This window comes from Mesitornis unicolor, unplaced genomic scaffold, assembly GCF_000695765.1.
Source record: "Mesitornis unicolor isolate BGI_N332 unplaced genomic scaffold, ASM69576v1 scaffold28887, whole genome shotgun sequence".
Lineage (NCBI taxonomy): Eukaryota > Metazoa > Chordata > Aves > Mesitornithiformes > Mesitornithidae > Mesitornis > Mesitornis unicolor.
The window spans coordinates 55,427-55,706 of record NW_010196235.1 but is presented as its reverse complement, the minus strand read 5'-3'; the positions used below and the strand labels follow the sequence as shown (position 1 = coordinate 55,706).

The window sequence follows — 280 nt, the reverse complement described above, 5'->3', positions numbered from 1 at the left end:
CTGCTCCGGACCGGTAGCCTCGCTCTTGCCCGGGCAGCGCCGACCCGCGCCGCTTCTCCGTCGGGTGGCCATGGAGTACACGCCGCCCCCCAAGCCGCAGCTCTCTTCCCGGGCCAACGCCTTCTCCATCGCCGCCCTCATGTCGAGCGGCAGCTCCAAGGACAAGGAGTCCCCCGAGAGCACCATCAAGCCGCTGGGTGAGTGGGGACGGGGGGAGTGACCGGCGGTGTCCGTCGGGAGCGGAGCTCCCGGACGTCAGTCTGTCTGTCTGACTCTCCGT

The 280-nt window shown here is 70.0% G+C and overlaps 1 protein-coding gene across 1 annotated transcript in view; it reads left to right on the top strand.

Moving 5' to 3' along the window:
• Window positions 1-70: 70 nt before the first annotated feature.
• TBX20 (T-box 20) overlaps window positions 71-280 on the top strand; it is a 33,018-nt gene continuing 32,808 nt past the window's right edge. Inside the window, exon 1 of the mRNA XM_010188410.1 lies at window positions 71-197. Coding sequence (XP_010186712.1) covers window positions 71-197 — 127 coding nt within the window. The remainder of the gene's footprint in view (window positions 198-280) is intronic.